At 45.0% G+C, this 20,789-nt stretch overlaps 1 protein-coding gene across 3 annotated transcripts in view; it reads left to right on the forward strand.

Moving 5' to 3' along the window:
* PPP1R16B (protein phosphatase 1 regulatory subunit 16B) overlaps positions 1-20,789 on the forward strand; it is a 104,856-nt gene that overhangs the window by 25,306 nt on the left and 58,761 nt on the right. For all 3 annotated transcript variants that reach the window (XM_019632928.1, XM_019632930.1, XM_019632929.1), the window contains exon 2: positions 8,877-9,227. In XM_019632928.1, the coding sequence (XP_019488473.1) occupies positions 8,978-9,227 (250 nt within the window). In that variant the 5' untranslated portion in view covers positions 8,877-8,977. The remainder of the gene's footprint in view (positions 1-8,876; positions 9,228-20,789) is intronic.

The raw sequence follows: 20,789 nt of genomic DNA on the forward strand, positions 1-20,789 counted from the left end.
TGAAAAGCCTTTTAAAATTCCCATCCCAGCTGCTTCCTCCATGGCTAAGAATACCCCTGGCTAAAGGGGAAGAGATAGCTTGCTAGGGATGCCTTTGGGGTTTCTGAAGTGAAGAGAGGGGTCTTATTAGGAAGCAGACCACAGTCCCCTTCATCCTTTATGTTGGTCGTCATGGCGTGAGCCATCTTGAGGGCTCAGTACACACGCGGCTACTTCCCACTCCTTTATCTGTGGCAGGCATTACTAATCAATTGGAACACTCATTTGTCCTGTGATCACGCATGGCTCATAACCCCTGCCCTCACAGTGCTCCAAGTAGCCACCAACAACCCCAAGAGTTGGCACGACAGAGGTAAGTTTGGCCAAGGATGTCATGTTGAGAGAGGGAGATGGAAGAGACAGAGGCCACTCCAGGCTTAGCCAGTGTGAATTGCTGTCCCCTGCTTACCGAACGTGTAACCCAGGAGGGTGTTCTGTGGCCACAGGTGGCCTTCTTTGGAAAATGATCCCCTCAGCTGCAAAGGGAGTTTTTATCTCCCTGCAAAGGGAGGGATGGACCACACGCCCCTAAGCTTGGAGAAACACTGTGTGTAATTTGACTCCTATTTCCCTGTACTTAGCGATTACATAAGCTTCTTTAGAAGACTGGCTGTTTGGTTCAGCACTGTGACTGTGACTGACTAATGTATTCGTAGACGTCATGTCAGTTTTGTGTGTGCCCTATCCTTGGCGCTTTCATTCTGTCCCTAGCAGCCTCCCCCACACTGACATTCTTACCCACAAGTGTGTGGGCCTCTCTGTAAGTTCAGGTTCACAGGGAGAAGCTGCGAGTGGAAGACGGGTGTGTTCATGGGTGTCCCTTCACCTGTTTGAGCTGTGGCTTCCTTTGAAGTTTTCTTGGAGCTGAGTATGAGAAAGCTGAACAAATCCCACATATCATCCATCAGTCTCTATGTGGAGGTGTCCTTACAGGCTGCCTAGCCTGGTGGTTACCAAGTGCTGGGCTGCAAACATGCATGACGGAGTGCTTACTCCTAATACAGATGATCGGTCTGCCAGGCCAGGGTTGGGGCTCACTGGGCCAGTCCCACTTACAACTCCTCATGGACCTTCTCTCTCAGCAGCCTCATGAGTGGCCACGGAGCTCCTGGTGGTGGGGACTCCAGCATCGTGCCATCGCTGGGCTTTGTTGAATTGTCAACATTAGATAGTTTTCCCTCATGTCTGGCTGATCCCGTGTCTTCATTTTGCCTGTCCATGATCCCAGCTCTGTCCCCTAGAGACTTGGAATGAAGCTCATTCTTTCCCTCGTGGCTTTTGTTAAGGTCCGACCCTATGTTCCCAAGATGCCCAACCAGTTCAGACAGAGCTCAACTGGGCTGTTATCCCAGCGTTGGACATGATCTTTCCCTGACAGAGCTCAAGATACATTAGTGGCTTGATCACTCTTTGTTCTTGTTGAACTTGTGGGTTTTGAGTTCTGCTGCCCTCCCCTGCACTCTCTCCCCGCCCCGCCTTGCCCCCAAATCTTGCCAAATTGGGTCATAGTAAATGTCCTTGAGGGGACAGTGACAAGTCAGGGCCCAGCTGAGGGCCATTCAAAGGTTTGAATGAAGGAGCACAGCTAGGAGAGGTGGAGTTAAGGAGCAGAATCTTGGGGACCCACGTTCCACAACAGATTAAAAACCAGGATGTCTGTCTAACATGATTGTGCCCAAAGTCTAAAAGGTTCATCCCAGCAGGCATAGGACAGTCGGTCCACAAAATCCCATGAGAATGGGTTTGGGGGTGGGGGACAAGGCTAATTTCTAATTCAGACACCTGGAGCACCAAGGACCCCAGGAGTCTTTTGGCTGATTTGTAACGCATCTTTATACTGGGAAGGGGCGGGGCATGATGCTGCTCTTCAAAGAAGTGTCTTGTGGGAGGGTGGGGCTGTGCATCCTTTAGAGAGAAAGTGGGTCCCAAGTGAGATCCCAGGAGGAAGGGAAGCTGGAGCCGTGTTTTGTTTTCCTTTTCCCCTTGTGCTCAATGCTACAGGAAGCACAAGGAGAAAGCATTCGCGGCCTTCCTCCCGGCTGCTGCCAATATTGTGTGGAGAAGAATAGCTGAAGAACACGACAAAAAAAAAAATCTTAACGTTTTCTTTTAACTGTGAACTCTGAGACACTGTCTGACTCATGTTTTAAAGGCTCTTGAATTTGAATTCACCTTCCTTCGTGTTGTTTTTCTCAAGGCACTGGGCTCGAGTCCAAAGATGTGTCACCCACCGGCTCCCCTGAGATTGAGGAGTCCCAGCGCCTGGGCCCTCTTCTCCCGTCTCAGGAGGCAGGGACCTGGTTCTGGCCTCCCCATCCTTCCTCAAGGCTGGCCCTCAGCTCAGGCCTGAAGGGCCCCAAGTGGCCACTGTAGGGGGAATTGTGGGTATCTGGTAGTAAGCCCCAGAAAGACGTCAGTCAGTCATCTTGCTTCAGTCAACAGTTCCTTTTGGGGGTCCTTATTCCTGCATCCCTAAAAGCAGCGTTGTCTGTTACAGGGCTTTTGGCCAGAAGTAACAAAATTCAATCCAACTAGTTTAAATAATAAGGGGGATCCTATTGGCTTGGATAGCTGAAGTCTAGAGGATCCTAAGTTTTCCTCCTCTGACTTCTAAGTATTGGCTTCATCCAAACGCTGGCTTCCTGCATTGCTGGTGGCAAGGTGGCTTCCAGCAGCACCTGGGGTTAATGCTTCCAGTTCACAGGCAGTCGGAAGAAAGAGCTTCTGATTGGGCCAACGTAAATCACGTGACTATTCCTCACTGGCCACGGAGGCTGGACTTAGGCCGTTGTTAACAGGCTCTAGCCAACCAGGGCCCAGCACAGAGTGATGATGGGGAGCTGCAAGGACCACCACCAAACCGTCTTCCAATGGACCTGCGCCTCGCTTCCTATTCTCGTTTCCCTGGAGTCATATTCATTCCCCAAACAACACTCTTATAATTTTCATTTTTCATGTTGGAGGGAAGAGGGGTTCTGTAGTACATCCTGCCCGTCACCCCCTCCAGCGGCCCCCGAGCCCCAGCACCTTCCTTGCCCTTTTCCCTCAAGGCTTAGCCTTCCAGAGTGCAGCCCCTGCTTCTCCAGATGTGCACCGACTTGGTTTCTCTCCTCGGAGGCAGCCAACGTTAATGGATGTAGGAAGAGGAATCGAGTTCAGACTGTGCCACATAACGACAGAGGCCGAATCAAGGCTCACCCCAACAGCCTGACCCTGCCTCACTGAGGGTCAAGTGCTTTGGCCTCAGGCTTCCTGCTGCCCACCATTAGGCTGTTTTGGTTCATCCACGCAGAACTCACATAGCCATTTGTTGGGAAAATTAAGTACCTGCCCTATCTCACCTTGCTTCCGATTTCTCTTCTCATATCCCTCACACTTTCTGGATAACCTGGATAACCTACCACCTCCCCAAGCTGGCCTCTGCAGACCCCTCCCATACCCGCCTTGTCAGCCCAGTCACTCCATTGCCTTGTGGCCCCACGTGTCCAGTTCTCTGCAGGATGGTCCGTTGATTTGTTCACACAGCACAATTGGGCTCCATGTCTCCATGGATCTGTGGATGAGGTCCAACGAGGTCTTCTTTGGGAATCCCGTTTGAGTGTTGATGACGCCATTGCTCTCTTGACTGCTGGCAGTTTGGGCTGTGTCCCCATCAGCATCCGGGGCTATCTCTGGATGTACAGGACAGGTGTGCACAGGTTTCAGGAGGGGGCCAGGCCACAGCTCATCGGAGCCAGGACTCCTGTGGGCTGCCCCAGCACCCAGGTCAGCATCTTTTCTTGGGGGCCTCCCAGCTTCTGTGTTAGCAGCAGGGTGGCAATTCTTTAATTAGACCAAGCAGGGTTTTCTTGGCTGGGGGTGGGAGGAGGTGTGTGGGTCTATTGGGGGAAACTAGGTCACCTGAAAACCAGTAGTCAAGAGGGAGCTGTCCTGGAGCCCCAGCTCCAGGGAACCCAGGAGGGCGAGGCAGGAGGGGCTGGCAGGGAGCGCAAAGTCAGAGACAATGTGCTCTGGCCCCTTTTATTGGCCCCTGGGAGACATTGTCCTCACCTTCTCCAGGGAGCTGGGCGACTGCCCTTAATTCCTCCACCCTGAGCAAACTGCCCAAGCCAGGGACGGCATTGCAGTGAACGCCTTCTGTCTCTTCCTGGGGCTCGCCACCGTGGGGCCCGGGGAGGGAGCACTGCACTGGGAGTCAGGCCCAGGGTTCAAGGTCCTGCTCCATCTCTGTATCCTTGGAGCATGTCACCCACTTCCTTGTGCCTCCACCCATCCAATGAGCAGGGATGTGCCTGTCTTTGACCCTCCTGGACCCCTAGCCCTTAGCACAGTCCTGGCATGTGATAGATGCCCCATAACACTTATCAGATGAAATAATGAGCACCTACGAGTGCGTCTCTTATAAGATTGCCATTTTATAAGAGAGGATCAGTGGCCAGATGGGTTTCCCAAATGTCAGTCACTTAAAAATTGGGCCAATACTAAATGCCATCATCATGTAATTTTTCTTTGCTACCACCTTGCTAGCTTGCCACTGAAGTAGATTTATACACAAAGGAAATTTTATATCACCACCATCAATAAAAAGTAACTGTGAAAACAAATCCACAGAAAACACAACAATGTTATTACCTTCTATCCTGGATATAATCGCTTGCCCAAGGCCATGAGTCCAAGGCCTGGTTTTTCTTTGTTTACAAGGAAGATTAGCATGCTTATAATGATGTTAAAGGTCTATTAGTATGAACCTGAGAGAATCTGATAGATTAAAAAAGAAAGGGAAAGGGTATACTCGCTGTCTCTGAGTCCATGCTATTAATATATTAAACCTTGTCCTGTACTTTTGAAAATTCCTTCAGAGTGGGTTCTCTTTCCACACTTAGGGAAACACTTGGCTGAGATGATGGCTGGGGAAGTTCAAACTTAAATAACCGTAGGACCTAACGAGTGAGATCAATTAGTGAAGGAGGTCAAGTGGTAGTAAAGGGGGGGAACATGGTAAATTAGAGGGTATGTGCCTTGTATTAAGGGGACAGTCCCACTCAACACCTGATGATTGCTGCCATGTGAGCTCAGCATGGCCAGGGACTGAGGTGTTCTAAGAAAAGCTGAAAATCTGATTTTGGATATAAAAATCTCCAAGTGTTAAATGTTGATGGTGAATTACAATATTGTAAAACATGGTGTGGACCACAGGGGTTTTTCGGGTTAGGTCTGTCTGGCCCACAGCCCCAAGTGGCTCACCACTGCCCCCAAGATTTCTGTTCCTTTGGGGTTGGGCAGCCCTGTCCTCTTCAAGCCACGTCTGTGTGTGTTGATTTCCAGAATTCCCTCCGTGATGGTCAGCCCCGCTCCATGCCTTTCAACATTACCAAGCTCCCTCTCAGCCCATGTCTGTCCCTCTCACCTGGCGAACTCCTGCCCATCCTTTGGGATTATCAGTTGTCCCCTTCTTGGGAGAGCCTTTCCTGATAACCCCAGGCAGATGGTTACTTCCATTTTCTAACTGTGTGATGTTGGGTTAAGTTACTTCATCCCTCTGTGCCTCAGTTTCCTTATCTGTGAAATGGGGATGATAATAGTACCGTATTTGCCGGCGTATAAGACGATTTTTTGGCCCTGAAAAATATGCCTCCAAGTGGGGGGTCGTCTTATACGCCAGGTACACTTCAGATAGACTGCCCATAGTGCTTGCCCCGTGCCATAGTGGCCTCCCGATGCCCGCCCACTTCATTCCACATACCGTTCAGGCATCAGCAGCGCTGCTGGGTGTATGCTCGGCTGTTATGCGATTTTGCTGTTATGCGATTTTGCTGTTATGCGATTTTACCACACTCGCAAAATCTACGGTACCAGTCTATAGAGTGTGTTTTCTTTAGTGAATTACCGGTATGTTTACCGGTAATAAACTTGCACTGTTTTATGTATATGTTTGATTACATACAGCCTTGTGACAGTTTTCCTGCATGTCATAAGCATTTGAATATAAATTAAAATGTTGAAATCAAATCTGATATTGTTTTACCTTTTATTTGGTGTGTGGAAGGTGTGCGGAAGAGGGGTTAGTCTTATACGGCGAGTATATAACAAACTCTGTATTTTGAGTGGAAATGTTAGGGGGTCGTCTTATACGCCCAGTCGTCTTATACGCCGGCAAATACGGTACCTATCTCATTAGCTTTTCAGGGGGATTAAGTGAATTTATACATAGGTTGACAGACAGACAGGCTGGGATTTCCTAGAAGGCAGAGCTGCTCCCTGACCCATCTATGAATCAGGGCTCCTCACAGAGCAAGCGTTCATTAAATATTTGATCTCTTGAGGAAGGGAGGGAAAGTAAACATGTTGCCCACTAGCTCCCAGTGAGGTCTGACCGTCATGACAATACGGTGTGGTTGAATTCAACCCTTCTGAGCTCCTTTTAAAAAGGCAACCAAAATACCGATCTAAATGGCTCTAATAAAAACCAGTAACAACACCAAATGCCGACAGAGACCGGATCACTCATACATTGCCGTTGGGAATGAAAAATGGTGAGGACAGCCTGGAACACAGTTTGACGGTTTCTTATAAGACCAAACATGTACATACCGTACAAGCCAGCAATTGTACTCCTGGGCATTTAGTCAGAGAAATGAAAACATTTTTTTAAATTATTGGGGAACAGTGTGTTTTTCCAGGACCCATCAGCTCCAAGTCAAGTGTTTGTTTCAATCTAGTTGTGGAGGGCACAGCTCCGTGGCCCATGTGGGGCTCGAAACAGCAACCTTGGTGTTATGAGCACTGCGCTCTGAGCACTTGAGCTAACTGGACGCCCCTGAAAACTTTTATGTTCACACAAAAACCTGTACATGAATGTAATAGCCCCAAACTGGAAACAACCCAGGTGTCCTGAAATGGTTGAATGGTTAAACAGACTGGGCCACATCCATAAAATGGAATATCACTACTCAGCAATGAACAGGGAATGAACTCTCGACACAGGCAACAGCTTGGATGCATCTTACAGGCATCATGCTGAATGAAAAAAGTCAATCCTGAAAGGTTACCTATTGTCTGATTCTATTTATATAACATTTTTGAAGTGACACAATTCTAGACATGGAGAACAGATTAGTGATGGCCAAGGGCAAGGACGGGGTGTGTTGGGGGAGGGGGTTTAGGGGTCCTTGTGTGTTGGAACTGTTTGTATCTTGATTATGGTGGTGGATACATGAACTTACCCAGGTAGTAAAATTGCATAAAACTAAACACACACACACAAACACACACGAGTAGATGTCAAACTGGGGAAATATGAATGACACTGATAGATTGTATCAATGTCAGGCTCCTGGTTGTAATATTATATTGCAGTTTTGCAAGACGTTACCACTGGGATAAATTGGGTAAAGGGTCCACGGCATCTCTCTATGTTACTTGTTACCATTGCATGTGATTCTACAGTGATCTCAAAATAAAAGGTTTAATGAATTAATTAAAATCATGGTAAGTATTCAAAAGAAAAAAATACAAAACAAAAGACAACCAAAGCCAGTTAGCTGTTTCCTGCTGAGCCTGGCCCCAGGTCCACTCGGATCCTGGGACCTTTGCCTTGGGAGCATCACCAAGCCAGCTGCTTCCCCATTCCACCTGCCCACCCTCCAGCCTCAGAGCTGGGAGAGGTCTGAAGGACATTCTGACCCAATCTGAGCACCTGAGGGTTCAGGCTAAGGCTGAACCCTGGTCTTTAGCCTCTTGAAGACAAGCACCCCAGGGGCAGCAATGAAACGGACCCCAGGAGATTACAATCACTGCCTGAAGCCCAGGGCTATCCTGATCTCCTTTGTGATGGCAGCATTTCCACATGATACAGATGTCCACCTGAGCTGGTCTTTCTCTGTCTCCCAACAACTTCCAATGCTCCACTACTAGCCTTGCCTGTGGGTTCCCAGGCACACTGCTTTTCTTTCTCCAAGCTTGTTTCTCTTTGCTATTAGGTGTATAACACTTTTGGTCAGCTCTTTTTATTCCATGAACATCCTATACTTTCTGGGAGGTGAATACAACATTTTATAGGTGGGAAAACAGGCTCTGAGAGATTTGAGTTTTCTGACTCTCTCCCTCTGTCTGAGAGCCCATGGGGTCTGTGCTGACATGAAGACAGGGACCAATGGGCTTCAGACTCTGAAATTTTGTTGACCTCCCTTGTATTGTCCAGGAATCAATGAGAGCAAGAGGTATGACTTGAAAAAAAAAAATTAAGATCAGCTAAAGAGGAACACTTCAGCTAAGATTTTCCAGATCCTAGTAGTTTATCAATTATCAAGCTTTTTGGCTTTTGGACTCTTTTATTCTCTTAAAATTAAGAATCCCAAAACTTTCCAGAGCTTTTGTTTCTGTGGATTATCTCTGTCAATATTTAGCATATTATAAGTTAATATGAGAAATTAAAGATATAGTATTAACGCCTTTAAAATTAACAATAAACCCCCTATATGTTGTAACAAGATAGCAATTATAACAATATAATAAACCGCTTATATGTTATAACAATGTAACAACCTTGCATGTTATAACAATATAACCACAATAAAGTAAGAGTACTTACTGATGTGTGATGTGATCGAGGTGTTAGCTATAACCCTACAGGGGTAATCATATAGCAATATATAAGTGTATCAAATCAACACCTTTAAACTTTCACAATGTTACGGGTCAATTATATCTCAATTAAAAAAGAGAAAAGGAAAAAAAACAATGAAATAGAATAAAAGCTGTTTTATGGGGCAGGGTGACATAATTAGGTCAGAGTTTTGAGCCTAACAAGCCTGTCCTTTGCCTCTCTCCCGCCACAGGCCCCACCATGAGGCCCCAGCCCCGCCGGAGCCCCCGCGCTCCCCGGGCCCCGGGCGCACGGTGCTAGCCCCCAGCCGGGGCGTGGGGAGAAGCAGTGGCCATGGCCAGCCACGTGGACCTGCTGACAGAGCTGCAGCTGCTGGAAAAGGTGCCCACCCTGGAGCGGCTGCGGGCCGCCCAGAAGCGCCGGGCCCAGCAGCTGAAGAAGTGGGCCCAGTACGAGCAGGACCTGCAGCATCGCAAACGCAAGCATGAGCGGAAGCGCAGCACCGGCGGCCGGCGGAAGAAGGTGACCTTCGAGGCCAGCGTGGCCCTGCTGGAGGCCTCCCTGAGGAACGACGCCGAGGAAGGTAGGCCACGCGGGCGGATGGTTGGCGGCTGGCGGCGCCTTGGCCTCCTGTGCCTCCGGTTCAGGGTTTGGCCCTCACGTTCTGTGCAGTAGAGGCGCGGGCTGGGGGGTGGGTCCGGGCCCTCTCCCAAGTTTGGGCAGCCTCACAGGTCTTACGAATGCTCCAAATTTATCTTAGGCTCTTGTGCCTAGTGACATAAAGTAAGAGTAAAAATACAATAATATAATAAAATAAAACGTGGTAACTACTTACATAATGGTTACATAATATAAAGTGGTATAGAATATAAACATTGCTATAAATATATAAATTATAATATATTTATATGTATGCAAAAATAATATATATAGGGTGTGCATAAAGTCTGAAAATGTAGACAAATATGCACAATGTTGTCTAGGACATTTTCACTTTATAAAATGAATGAATAAATAAATATACACACATATACATGCTCACATAATCTGTGTTTCCAGATTTTATGGATACCCTCTATTATATTTTACTTAAGTATATTACTAGTATGTGTTTCATGATCCAGCTATCACGATACCCAAGAGGCAGGTATAAAACACTTATTTTACAGATGAGGAAACTGAGACCCAGAGAGGTTCAGAACCTTGACCAAGGTAGCAGAGGTGGGATCAGAACCCCCAGGATTCAAGCTCTTGTGGCTGGCCTCGTGGCCTTGTAGGTTTGCTTCCTGTTACATGGATGGAGGGTCCACGATGTGACCAAAGCCTTCTTCTCTGAGAATGCTTTCAGGAGACATGCCTGCTCATTGTGCAGCTGAGGGTGTGTGTGTGTGTGTGTGTGTGTGTGTGTGTTCACCCGCAGCAGTCTCTGGTCCCTCTCTGTATATGAGCCCTGTCTGGCTGTCTCTGGAGGGGCCTCACTGTGTTTCCTGGGTCCCTCTGGACTCCTGCCTTCGCACACCCTCCCGACACTTGGTGCTAAAGCAGTCAGTAAGAGAACTGAGACTTGGTGGCACCGTACTAGAGGGTGTTGGGCTTTATGCCCGTTGCTCCTCGGGTTCCAGAACCCTCTGAGAAGCACAATTCCATGCCTGCCCTGGTTATAGAGCACTCTGGGAAATGGGCAGAGAGGCGTTCCTGGAACTGCTCAGCTGGTCAGCTGAGTGCCTGAGGTGAGCAGCCCCCTAGAGAGAGACATGAGATCTCAGGCTCAGGGCACACGGCCCTGAGAGGCTCTTTCCCACGTGTCATTTGCTGGGTGACGTGGCAGGCCCATCCCACTCCGTGGGCAGCATGATGTCTAATTTTTGTCGTGGGTGATAGTTCATCAGCTCGTCTTTCACCACTCATCTTTGACTCCCTTCTCTCCTGACAAGGTCCCCTCTCCCCCTCCCGGAAGGGGCTTTGTGGAGTCTCTGAAGTGGCTGTGCTGCTTCAGAAGGCCCTTGCCTACCCCCGTCCACGGCCCAGGCCCCATGCCCTGGTGTGCTGGTTAGAAGGACCACCAGGGGCCCGTCAGCCCTGCGTGTCACCTTGCGCTGTTGGTTTCACCTCTTTGGATCCATCCAGTTTCTTAATCTGCAAAATGGGGGATTGGCCTTCATTCTCACTGGGGTGTGGCAAGAATTAGACAAGATCCTTCATGTGACAGCTCTTTGAAAAGTGACCCTGAACTCTGCACCAATGTGGTGATCATTGTAACACATTTTTTCTGGTTTTTTTTTTTTTTTTACCAGACTTTAATGTTTTTAAGAACCCAAATATACACAACACATTCTTATAAAAATCAAACACAGAAGTGTGCAGGGTTCTGTAATTAGTACAGCCATACTGTTTGTTTGCTGTTTCCTTCCACGCATTTTTCTCATCTACATATGTATTTGTGGACTTGGAGAAATAGAGCACTAGTTGGGTTTTTTTCGGTTTTGTTTTTATGCGATGACATCCTGGATACATTATTCTGCAATTTTCTTTTTTATCACCCAACAATATATCTTGGACGTGTTTTCATGCCAGGACGTCGGCAGTGGAATCGTAGATCTGCACCATTCTTTTTAACTGCTGCGTAGTATTCCATAGTATAGATGTTCAAACCAGAATGTTTGAACAGATTCCTTATTGATGCGCCTGTGAGTTTTTCAGCAGTTTTGCTTTCGCCGAAGTGAACGTTTTGTGCACGCATGTAAGTGATTATCTAGGACAGATGTGGAAAAATGAAAGAGCCGGATCCAAGAGTACGTGGATTAAATTTCAGGAGAAAAGTGCTAGACCCCGTAGGCTGGTCCCCTGGTTCTAGGGGACAGCTGAGTGAGGGTGGAGGCCCGGAGCACTGTGCACTGTGGCAGGCCGTGGGGTGGGGTGAGAGGTGCTCTGGGGATCCTCGGTGGCTGGGTTTGGGGGGAGAGTTGTGAAGCTGCCGTCAGTCCTCAGGCGATCTCTCCCGGCTGTGCTCTGTCCTGGCAGCATGACAGAGCCCACTGCTCCAGCTGGTGGGGATGGCTTCTGTGTGCTGGTAGAGCTGGTGTAGGGGAGGCTGATGGGGCGTTAGCTTATAGCGGGATGGGAATGTGGGGTGGCAGCTCCCCCGCTCCCCTGAGCTCACAGCAGTGGCTGAGTCAACCTCCTCCACCTGCCAGGGCAATGTGAGTCGTTCCAGAGAAAGGCAGCACTGGGGAACTCACTGAATTTCCTTCTCTGCCTGTGCACTGCCTCCAGGCTAATGCCCGGGTGTCAGGGACCTTCCTTGGCCTCAGAGCCCCTGCCTGAGCCCCACCCTCGTGTTCTCACTGCCCATTTTTTAAAAACAGCTTTATTGAGATTTAATTTACACGTCATAAAATATGCCCATTTGAAGTGTACCAGTCAATGATTTTCAGTAAATTTACAGAGTTCTACATCCATCACCACAACCCAGTTTTAGAACGTTCCATGACCCCCACAAAAACCTCTGTGACCATTTGTAGTCACTCCTGGTTCCCATCCCCACTCCCATCTCCAGACAACCACTAATCTGTTTTCTGCCTCTGTGTACTTGCTTTTCTGGACATTGCATTACATGGACTCATACAATATGGCATCTTTTCTCGTGGCTTCTTTCACTTAGAATAATGTTTTCAAGGTACATGCAGGTTGTGGCATATGTCGGGACTCTATTCCTCTTTATTGCACTCTACTATCCCAGTGTATGAATATCCATTCACCAGTTGGTGAACATTTAGATGATTTTCCTTTGGGTTACGATGAATAATGTGGCTAAGCACATTTACGGGCAAGCCTTTTGTGTGGACGTATGTTTTCATGTCTCTTGAGTAGTTACCTAGGAATGGCATTGCTGGGTCATACGGTACATTTATGTTTCACTTTTTCAAAAACTGTTAAACTGTTTTTCCAAAATAGCAGCAGCCTTTTATATTCTCAAACCCCCTTCTACAGACGAGGACATGAAAGCTCCGAGAGGCTTTGGCACTTGCCAAGGTCTCACAGGTTTTACGTGTCAGACTCAGGACTTGAAGGTAGATCCTTCATCTATCAGGAGATCCTGGCACCTTCTGCGTTCTGTTTTCCCTAGAAAACAGGAAAACCACTTACTTGTGGTTCTGATCTGTGTCACTTTGGGCCTTAAAGACCCTGGTGTTTCTGCGGGCCTCTTGGCCCTTTGTATTGAGGGGGGTCCCTGGATAAGCTCTTCATCCCTAGCTAAAACTCCTTCCCAAAACACATGGGCCCAGGCTCCCTTGAAACCACTGAACATTCGTTAACGTGTCATGGCTTCTGTTCGCTCAGAACATGTAGGGTTTTCTTTATGGAAACTCTGTTCACATTCAAAAGTTTGAGTGATTCTTCTATAGCCTAAATTTAGCTCTTCAACTGTTATTTTCATGGTAAAGGTTTTCAACCTTTTTTTTAAGCAGTGGAAATTTTCCTTTAAATGAAATATTATGCAGGAAACCCAATATGTAAAACAGATGAAAGAGCTATTCTGGCTGAGAGAAGCTGTGGGGGGGGGGCATGCTAGAACCTCATCCACCGCCACTCCTTTCCCACCCCCGCACCTGCAGACATCTCCTTGCCCCCCTTTCTCCTGGTGCATCAGGTCACACCTGGGTTCTGCAAAGCACCCCGAAACCGTGGACTCACGCAAAGGAAGCACAGCTCTGACTTTCACTTTTGATGATTCTGGAAAGGGAAGCTTCTTTTTTTCTAATTATAAAAATAATGCACCCTTGTTGTAGAAAATCTTAAAAGTGCAGAAAAAAGAAAGATTAAGAATAAAATAAAACCACTCATACTCCCACCAAACAGCAACCACCATTGATAATATTTTGGTATTGTTATATCAGTCAGGGTCCTGAAAGGAAGCAAATGGTATTCACACATGGAGTCATTTGAGGAAAGTTTAATAAAGAGGAAATTTGTGAAGAGTTTAGGGAAATAGCCCTCAAATGTTTTGGTCTCAGGGCCCCTTTATTTTCTTAAAAACTGAGAACTCCTAAGAACTTTCATTTAATTGGATTCTATCTATTGATAGTCACCCCATTAGAAATTAAAACTGAGGGATGAAAATAAATACATATTATGTATTAAAACATGACATTAAATCCATTATCTGTTGTACTACAATGGTTTGCTATTCCTGCATAGCAGATGAGCTCAAATTTTAGCAGCTGAAAACAATAAACATTTACTGTCTCACATAACGTCTGTGGATCAGGAACCTAAGAGCAGCTTAGCTGGTGGTTGAAGCTCAGGATCTCTCATAAGGTTGTCGTCACCTCAAGGTTTAACTGGGACGGGAGGACCGACTTCCAAGATGGCTCGCTCACGTGACTCTTGGCAGGCGGCCTCAGTTTTGTGCCATATGAGCTTCTCCATAGGGCTGCTTGAGTGTCTTTGCCATGTGGCAGCTGGCTGCCCTCAGAATGAGCGATCCCCACTCACGAACGAGGAGGAAACCACAGTACCTTTTATGACCTAGCCTTGTAAGTCACATACCATCACTTCTGCCATATTTGTTTCATTAGAAATGACTCACCAAGTCCAGCCCGTTCTCCAGGGGAATGGAATTAGGCTCCACATCTTGAAGGGAAGAGAATTTGTGAACATGCTCTAAAACCACCACACATGTTAACCTAAATAGGTTAATGAAAAATGATGATGTTTATCAAAACAAACAAACAAAATAGTGAGGAGAGTAAGTTGTTGTGCTTTACACTTTTGTAAATCTAAGGTCTGGCTTAAAAGAAGACAGCTGGATTCTCTAATCTGCTTCCGCATTCCATATGTTGTGATATGTTATTTTGGTTGAAGTAAATTAAGAAAATCTTACCTCACATAGATATGTTGGAAAATAGAGGAAACATTTAAATTGCCTTTTCAGATAATTGTGGATATTTTTTGATACCACAGTCAAGTTCAACAGGTGGTAGTTTCTTGAATGTGGATTTCTGACACCATATCATTTTAGTTTTTCTTACTCTTACATTAAAATCCATTGGTCTGTCTTGCATTTGAATGGCTCTTTTACCCATGCATACTTTAAAAAAATATAATGTGTTGGCCTGTTAGTAAGTATTGGTTCACCTTTTTTTGGATGTAACACCAAAAGTACAAGCAACAAAAGCAAAGGTAAACAAGTAGGATTACATCAAACTGAAAAGCAAAGGAAACCATCAACAAAATGAAGAGGCTACCTACAGAATGGGAGAAAATATTTGCAAACTCTGTATCAACAAGGGATTGCTATCCAAAATACATAAGTCTCATACAACTCAATAGCAACCTCCCAAATAATCCAGCTAAAAAATGGTCAGAGGGCCTGAATAGACATTTTCCCCAAGAAGATATAGAAATGGCCAACTACATGAAAAAATGCTTACCATCACTAATCACCAGGGAAATGCAAATCAAAACCACAATGAGATGTCACCTCACACCTGTTAGGATGGCTATTATTCAAAAGATAAGAGATAATGAGTGTTGGTGAGGATGTGGAGAAAAGGGAACCCTTGTACACGATTGGTGGGAATGTAAATTGGTGCAGCCACTATGGAAAACGGTATGGAAGCTCCTTAAAAAATTAAAAACAGAACTACCATATGATCCAGCAATGTACTTCTGAGTATATATCCAAAGGAAATGAAATCACTACTTTCTAGAGATAGCTGCACCCCAACATTCATTGCAACATTATTCACATATTCACAACAACCAAGATATGGAAACAACCTAAATGCCCATCCACGCATGCATGGATAAAGAAAATTACACACACACACACACACACACACACACACACACACACACACACACACACGTGTGTGTGTGTGTGTGTGTGTGTGTGTACAAAGAGAGCTGAATAATATTATATATATGATGGAATATTATTCAGCCATAAAAATGAAGGAAATCCCATACTTTTGTGGTAACGTAGGTGAACCTTGGGGGCATTATGCTAAGTGAAATAAGTCAGAGAAAGACAAATACTGTATGATTTGACTTGTACGTGGAACCTAAAAAAAGCCAAACTGACAGAAACAGAGTAAAAGGATGGTTGTGAGGGGCTGGTGATGGGGTGGGGGGAATCGGGAGTTATAACATGAATAACTTCTGGGGATTTAGTGTACAGCATGGTGACTGTAGTTAATAATGTGTTATATACTTGAAAGTTGCTAAGAGAGTAGATCTTACATGTTCTCACCACACACACGCAAAAAGGTAATTATGTGAGGTAATTAAATGATTACCCCAATAAGGTTAGTTGGGGTAATCATTTTCACAGTATGTCCATGATCATTTTCACAGTATGTCCGTGAATCAAATCATCACATTGTACACCGTAGACTTACATAATGTTTTATGTCATTATATCTCAATAAAGCCGGAAAGAAGATATTAGTTCACTGAGTTATGCAGATCTTCTAAATGTTGACACATTTCATTATACAATATTAAAATACGTATACTTTCAACATCAATCTCACCAGAAAAGTCTTCAAGTCCTGAGAAACTGTAAGCTCATGGTGATGATACCACTTCCCCAAATTCTCATTTTTTTGCCTGAAAGCTCAAATTCTATCATTGGCAACAAACACTATCATTTTTGAGACGATCTCTGTTCATTTTAGAGAAAAAGATGAATAACCATTGTTTGCTAGTCATTTTTTTAAGTAAAAATGGCATGCGACGAGAGAAAGGGCTAGCTTTAGCACACAACTTGATGCAGATTGCGACAAGGATCACACTTCACGGGTACTTTCCATTTTGTCTCACAGAATATTAAAAAGACTCAAGGGTTAATACATTTCCCTGCTTCATCAGGAACATTTAAAAGTGAAACTGGTGTTGATTTTATTTCTGGTTACAGTGTGTATGCTTTTGGTTTTTATTAAGACTATTTTTTCAGAGCAGTTTTCGGTTCACAGCAAAATGGGAAGGTACAGAGATTTCCCATATGCGCCTTGTCCCTCACACATGCACAACCTTCCCCATTTCCAATATTGGCCACCACAATAGTACGTTTGTTACAAGTGATTAATATAAATGGACTCATCATAGTCACCCAAAGTCCATAGTTTACTTTAGGGCTCACTCTTGTGGATGTACATTCTATGGGTTTGGACAAATGTCTAATGACTGGTATCCATCGTTGTGGTATTGTACAGAGTATCAGTGTATGTTCACTGCCCTAAAATCCTCTGTACTCTGCCTATTCATCCCTCCCCCTCCCCAACTCCTGGCAACCACGATCCTTTTACTGTCTCCATAGTTTTTGCCTTTTCCAGAAAGTCATGTAGTTGGAATCATACACTATGTAGCCTTTTAAAATTGGCCTGTTTCACTTAGTAATATGCATTTAAGGTTCCTCCATGTCTTTTCATGGCTTTATAGCTCATTTCTTTTTAGTGCTAACTAATATCCTGTTGTCTGACTGTATCACTGTTTATTTCTCTGTTCACCTACTGAAGGACACTTTGGGTACTTGTAAAGCAAATTATTCATAATTATTCATAATGATGAATAAAGCTGCTATAAATATCCATGTGCTGGTTTGTGTAGACATAAGTTTTCCACTCCTTTGGGTAAAGGAGCATGATTGGTGGATTGTATGGTTAAAGTATGTTTAGTTTGGTAAGAAACCATCAAACTGTCTTTCAAAATGGCTGAACCGTTTTGCACTCCCCCCAGTAATGAATGAGAGTTCCTGTTGTTCCACATCCTCGTCAGCATTTCGTGTTGTCAGTGTTCTGAATTTTGGCCACTCTCACGGGTGTGTAGTGGTATCTCATTGTTGCTTTAATTTGCATTTCCCTGATGACAGATGATGTAGAGCATTTTTTCATATGCTTATTTGCCATCTGTATAGCTTTGGTATGATTTTTTTTATTGTGCATATGAAGCGTGGGCTACAGTAGTTACTGGTACAGTTTGGTGCCACTGGACTGACGGTGGCTTTACCCACCATTATTTTTGTACCATCAGTTCCAATGTCAACTCGGGACAAAAGGCAAGAACCATCTTAGTGTTATTATAAAAATAGTTTTGACCTCCTGAACACCCTGAGTTTTGGGGGCCACTTTGAGAAACATTGGTTTAACATGAACCAACAAGGAGTAACGTATGCCTGGAGGCTAGCAAAAGTGAGGAGCTGTCATCACCTCCAAACCTGAAGGTGCCAAGGGAAGAGGAACCTACTGGGTCCTCAGGAGGGCACTGCAGAGAGAGGGCTGCCTAACATGAACAGTGGTTTCCTCTGGCCACCTTCTGGTCTTCTTACCATGCCGCCCATGACCAAACCAAACCAGAAAGCAGAATGCAAGGAAGCCCCCGATGCACTCCAAGTGGATAAGCTTCCCCAGGCATGGAGGAGGGCAGATTTAGAGGGACAGATGGGGCACACCCATTCCAATTGTCTTCAACTCTTTGTAGCTACACACAGACACAGAGTGAGTGTGTGTATACGAGAATTTAAAAAACAGCTTTAGCCCGAACATTCATTTATCAATTCAACAAAATTAAGCATCTACTCTGTGATTTGAAGACCCTAAACAAAGTAATGGTGTAAGTAAGGACTGGGGTGGCGGCCATGTGTAAGCTGTGGTGTCAGGAAGGACGTCTCTGAGGAGGTGAGCTAGACTGAGCTCTGAATATGGAGAAAGAAGCAGCCATATGGGAATCCAGAGGAAATGTGTAAAGGGCCTGGGATAGGAATGAGCTTGGTGTGTTTGATGATAAAAGAAGAGAGGAGGTAGAGAGGTAGTCTGGGGAATATTGATCCTTGGAGACTGTGGTAGGAAGTTTACATTTACTTTGAGATGAAAAGTTACTGGTAGGTTTTGAGAAGGGAATCATATGATGAGATATAGACCATGTAAAGCAGCTGTTCTCAACCTGTGGGTCACGACCCCTTTGGGGGTCAAACGACCCTTTCACAGAGGTTTCCTAAGGCCATTGGAAAACAAAAAGATATTTACATTACGATTCATAACAGTAGCAAAATTACAGTTATAGAGTAGCAACGAAAATAATTTTATGGTTGGGGGTCACCACAANCGATTCATAACAGTAGCAAAATTACAGTTATAGAGTAGCAACGAAAATAATTTTATGGTTGGGGGTCACCACAACATGAGGAACTGTATTAAGGGGTCATGGCATTAAGAAGGTTGAGAACCGCTGGTGTAAAGCTTTTCCTGGAGAGTAGACTGTATGACTATATTTGCATGAGTGGGAGCAGGGGGGCCTCATCAGAAACCAGCACAGTAGCCTAGGTGAGAATCTGCAGTGGTGGCTGTGAGATGGAGAAGCAAGAAGGTAGAGCTAACAGGGCTGCGTGTCAGCTGATGAAAGGAGGGACTCAGTGATGACTACTTCTGGCTTGAGCGTCTAGGCCCACGATGGTGCTGTATTTTGAGGCCGGGAAGCTTGGGATAGGAGGCAGGTGGAGGTTTGGAGAGAATCAAGAGTTCTGTAGGGCTGTCCAAGTTGACATTCCATTTTAACATCCAAGTGGAGATCTTTAGCAGGCAGGTGACTAGGTGAGTCTGGAGCTCAGGGAAGATATCAGGGATGGGTAAAAAAATTGGTGAGTCATCAGCTTACAGATGCAGTCTTTTGAAAGCCAAGGGACTGGATGAGATCATCTAGGAAGCAAGGTAAATAGAGCAAAGGAAGGACCCTAAGGGAAAGCCCTGGGACACCTCAACAGCTGCATGTTGGGCCAAGAAGAAGAGAACAAAGGAGAGACCAAGATGCCATGGTGGTAGAAAGAACACTAGGACGGTGTGGCATCTGAGAAGCCCAGGGAGGGAGGCACTTTTAGAAGGAAGGATTGTCACCTGAGTCAAATGTTCCTCAGAGGTTGACTATTTTATCTTGTGTTTATATAGTCTTTGGAAAAGAGATTTTTAATGGCAACCTCATAGACCCCTGTCTGAATGTACCATAATTTATGTAACCACTCCCCTGTTACTAGATTTTCATTGTTTCCAATTTTTGCTACTATAAATTTGCCATGGTGATTATCATTGTATAAAATTAGTTTGACCAACAATGATTATTCAATAGATTTGAGGATATAAACATCTGCAAAGCTTCAATATAAACTGTTTATGTGGTCCCCAGAAAGGTCGTGTCAGTTTGCACTCCCACCAGCAGTGAGTAGCAGGCTTGTCTCATCACGACCTTCCTCATCAACACTGGACGATGACACTGAAAACATACTTTTGCTCATATATTTGATATCTGGAAAATAGTCCTGTTGCGTATAATTGAGAAGTTTAAGTTTGAATACCTATTCATGAGCTAACTGGTCATTTCTTTCTTTCTCTGAGTTGTCTATTTTTGCACTAGTGTGTTTCCTTTTCTTATTAATTTCAGTGATCGTGTATGTTTGTGTGTGAGAGAGGAGAGAGGGGGAAAGGAGAGAAAGGGAAAGAATGAAAACAGAGAGAGGGATGTCGACTCTTTGTTGTCATGTATGGTGCAAATATTTTCTGCTGTGTGTGTGTGTGTATGTGTGTTTGCTTTCACATTTCGTTTATTTTTTTTATGCCCTGGAGTTCTCAATTTTTATGTAGTCAAACTTAATGATATTTGCTTTTCCCCCATTATTTTATTCTTTGCTCTGATCTCTCTAAAACAGCGGTCAGAAAACTATGGCTGGGAGGCCAAATCTTCCCACCATCTGTTTTTGTAAATAAAGTTTTATTGGAACACAGCCATATTCATTCTTTTACATATTGTCTATGGCTGCTTTCACACTACAACAGCAGATTGGGTAGTTGCAACAGAGACCGTCAAGCCAGCAGAAATGAAAATATTTACTCTCTGGCCCTTTATAGGGAGTTGGCTGACTCTTGCTTTAAGGTGTTTCATCATCTTAGTGATGTACATTAACCTATATGTTCTTCTAGATTTTTGTGGCCTTATTTAAATAAGTCAATGTGTAATCCTTCTGGATCTCATGTCAGTATAAAGTAGCAAATGAAATTTATCTCAATTTTGCTTCCAAAGATTTGTCAATTGTCCCAGTATCCTTCCCTTCCCCTTGAGTTTGCAATGCCACCTTCATACCCCACAGCCTCATTTG

Source organism: Hipposideros armiger, unplaced genomic scaffold, assembly GCF_001890085.2.
Source record: "Hipposideros armiger isolate ML-2016 unplaced genomic scaffold, ASM189008v1 scaffold_1196, whole genome shotgun sequence".
Taxonomy (NCBI): Eukaryota; Metazoa; Chordata; class Mammalia; order Chiroptera; family Hipposideridae; genus Hipposideros; species Hipposideros armiger.